The 2,500-nt window shown below is 33.6% G+C and overlaps 1 protein-coding gene across 9 annotated transcripts in view; it reads right to left on the bottom strand.

Moving 5' to 3' along the window:
* Nucleotides 1–2,500, bottom strand: part of LOC124421631 (ankyrin repeat domain-containing protein 6) — a 133,645-nt gene that overhangs the window by 41,287 nt on the left and 89,858 nt on the right. The window contains exon 1 of one of the 9 annotated variants that reach the window (XM_046957031.1): nt 1,792–2,220. The exons of the other annotated variants lie outside the window; for them this stretch is intronic. Within the exon in view, the coding sequence (XP_046812987.1) occupies nt 1,792–1,794 (3 nt within the window). The 5' untranslated portion in view covers nt 1,795–2,220. Of the gene's footprint in view, nt 1–1,791; nt 2,221–2,500 lie in introns of those variants that run through there. 9 annotated transcript variants of the gene reach the window in all.

The following is a 2,500-nucleotide window of genomic DNA, read 5'->3' as shown; positions in this document are numbered from 1 at the left end:
AGAGAGTAAGAGAGAGAGAAAGAGAGAGAGAGAGAATGAGAAAGAGAGAAAGAGAGAGAGAGAGAGAGAGAGAGAGAGAGAGACAGCAGATGTACATTGGTATAGAAAATAACATCTCAGGCCACACAACGCATACGTCGGGATACGTGTCAGGTTAATTGGATAAAACTGCATCTTGCTTCTGGAATATCGAGATTCGACACAGTTAGACGTCTCTTACTTTTTTCTCTCTCTTTCTCTCTTTCTCATCTATCTCTTTCTCTCTTCCTCTCTTTCTCTTCATCTTTCTTTCTTCCTCCCTCTTTTTCTCTTTCTCTCTTTGTCTTTTTCTTTCTTTCCCTCTTTCTCTTTCTCTTTCTCTCTCTCTCTCTCTCTCTTCTTTTCTTTCTGTCGTATCCATCCGTTCACAGAAGCGATTTCTCTGGCACCCGGGATACGCGAGATTGATTAGTTGATTGCATCAAGAATGACAAAAAAAGGTGAGTACCACGCCTCGGGTCGTGCTGGACCGACCAGATCTGTAACTGGAAAAAGGTATTTCTCGATATACCAACTTCGATGTACTTTCACGACTAATTGTTTCAGATCGCCAATCGGAGCTGCCCGAGAGATCGATACTTCTTTCGTTGATCAGAGAGGAATTTGTCTCTTGGCTTTCACGAACGGCGCCATTTATCTTGTTCTAGAGATAGACACTATATACATATATACATATACATACATACATATATATATATATCTTTCTCTTTCGCAATCGATGATAAAGCGATATTTTTTATAAGAAAACTTTCCTTCATCTTTATTGATATTTTTCTTTTTCAAATGAAACTGGAAATAGAAATATATAAACACAAATAAAAAAAAAATATATATATATATATATATATATATATGTAAGCGTGTATGTATGTATGCATGTTATATACATATTGCATGTATATATGTGTGCATGTCATTTGTATGTATGCATACATATAAAATATCTATATAAAATATGCACGTATATGTAGATACATATAACACATATAAATGTACATATGACATAGACTCAATCGTGCGAAACAGTGATTCTATCGGTAGCATGATTTCTCCGTAGAATCTTGATCGTTTCTCGCGTATGAGATTTATCGTTTCTTAAGTCTGAGATTAGGTAACGACAATGGCGTTAGGTCATTTCTACTGATCCCAAAACATCTAGAGATCGTAAATTAGATTTAACCTGCCAGAAGGGATACTCGTACGAGTGCCGTTCTTCCGTGTATCAGTATACCTCTCTAATTTAACGGTCGTATAATGAAACAAGAAGACGAAGAGAAAAGGAAAGAAAATACAGCTGGAAGCGAGATAATTTATATCTATTTAAATAATATTACACATAGGATCTATAGATATAAGTATATATATATATATATACACACACATACACACCATATACACCCACACAACGTACGAGTGGAATTGTGGGTGGTTACGATTGACCATCGTTGTCGTTCGAATACGAAAGGGGTTTCCTTTTCCATCGCTACGAATAATCGTAAACGTCGAGACCCTCTTCTATCTTTTTATACGTTTTTATTTTCTTTTCTTTTTCATTTTATCTGTTTCTTTCTTTTTTTCTTTTATTCTCTTTTTCTTTTTTTTTTTTATTTTGTTTTTTTTTTTTTTTTGTCATTATAAATCTCCAACTTATCCCTCTTTTCCTCCCGTTATTAATACCCGGTATATAACGGACAAGTTTTAGAAAGGACTGAAAGGGGGCAGATAAGAAGCAATCCATTCGAAAAGGCTTACCATGCATTTTTTTTCGCCCTATCGAACTTTATCTGGCTTCCACGAAGTCCGTCGGTTAGATCCGAAAGGTCCCCATGATCATTTTTAATATTAATGGGATGATCGATCTGTCAGAGTAGAAAGAAAGAGCGAGCGACAGAGATAGTGCGAGAATCAGATAGAATGAAAGAGAGAGAGAGAGAGAAAGGAAGAGGGAGAAGGAAAAGAACGATATGCATATTTCATAGGCGGGTCCTGCGATAGACAGTCATAGGACTTCATAATGCTATGGTAGATTAAACTTGGCGATTAAGGTATTCGTCTTTACGATTGATGACGCCTTTAGGAAGCCTAACTTGAGCGAAAATCTTTCGTCTAATAAAATATTATTTTATAACGTACAGATTTATTGTTAAATTAAGGATCAATCAAATAATACCGTTTGATAAGGAGTAATGAGAGATAAAAATATGTTCGGGGATATAATAAATGATTGAATGTATTATAATTTAATTGAATAATTAAATTGAAAAAAGAAAAGAAAAAAAAAGAAAAAAATAATAATATATCCCATGAGAAAAGATATTAAAAAGAATCATTTGATATTACGATTTAATCGAAAGTAATCGGATATTTTTTTTATCAATCCTCATAATATTATAAATAATTTTTTCTACACATTAAATCGTCAAACTCATTAGTACAAATATATTTTTTTATTTATTCATTT

The sequence above is a fragment of the Vespa crabro genome, chromosome 2 (assembly GCF_910589235.1).
Source record: "Vespa crabro chromosome 2, iyVesCrab1.2, whole genome shotgun sequence".
Classification (NCBI taxonomy): Eukaryota; Metazoa; Arthropoda; class Insecta; order Hymenoptera; family Vespidae; genus Vespa; species Vespa crabro.
The sequence above is the reverse complement of the archived record's forward strand: the minus strand, read 5'-3'. Positions and strand labels throughout refer to the sequence as shown.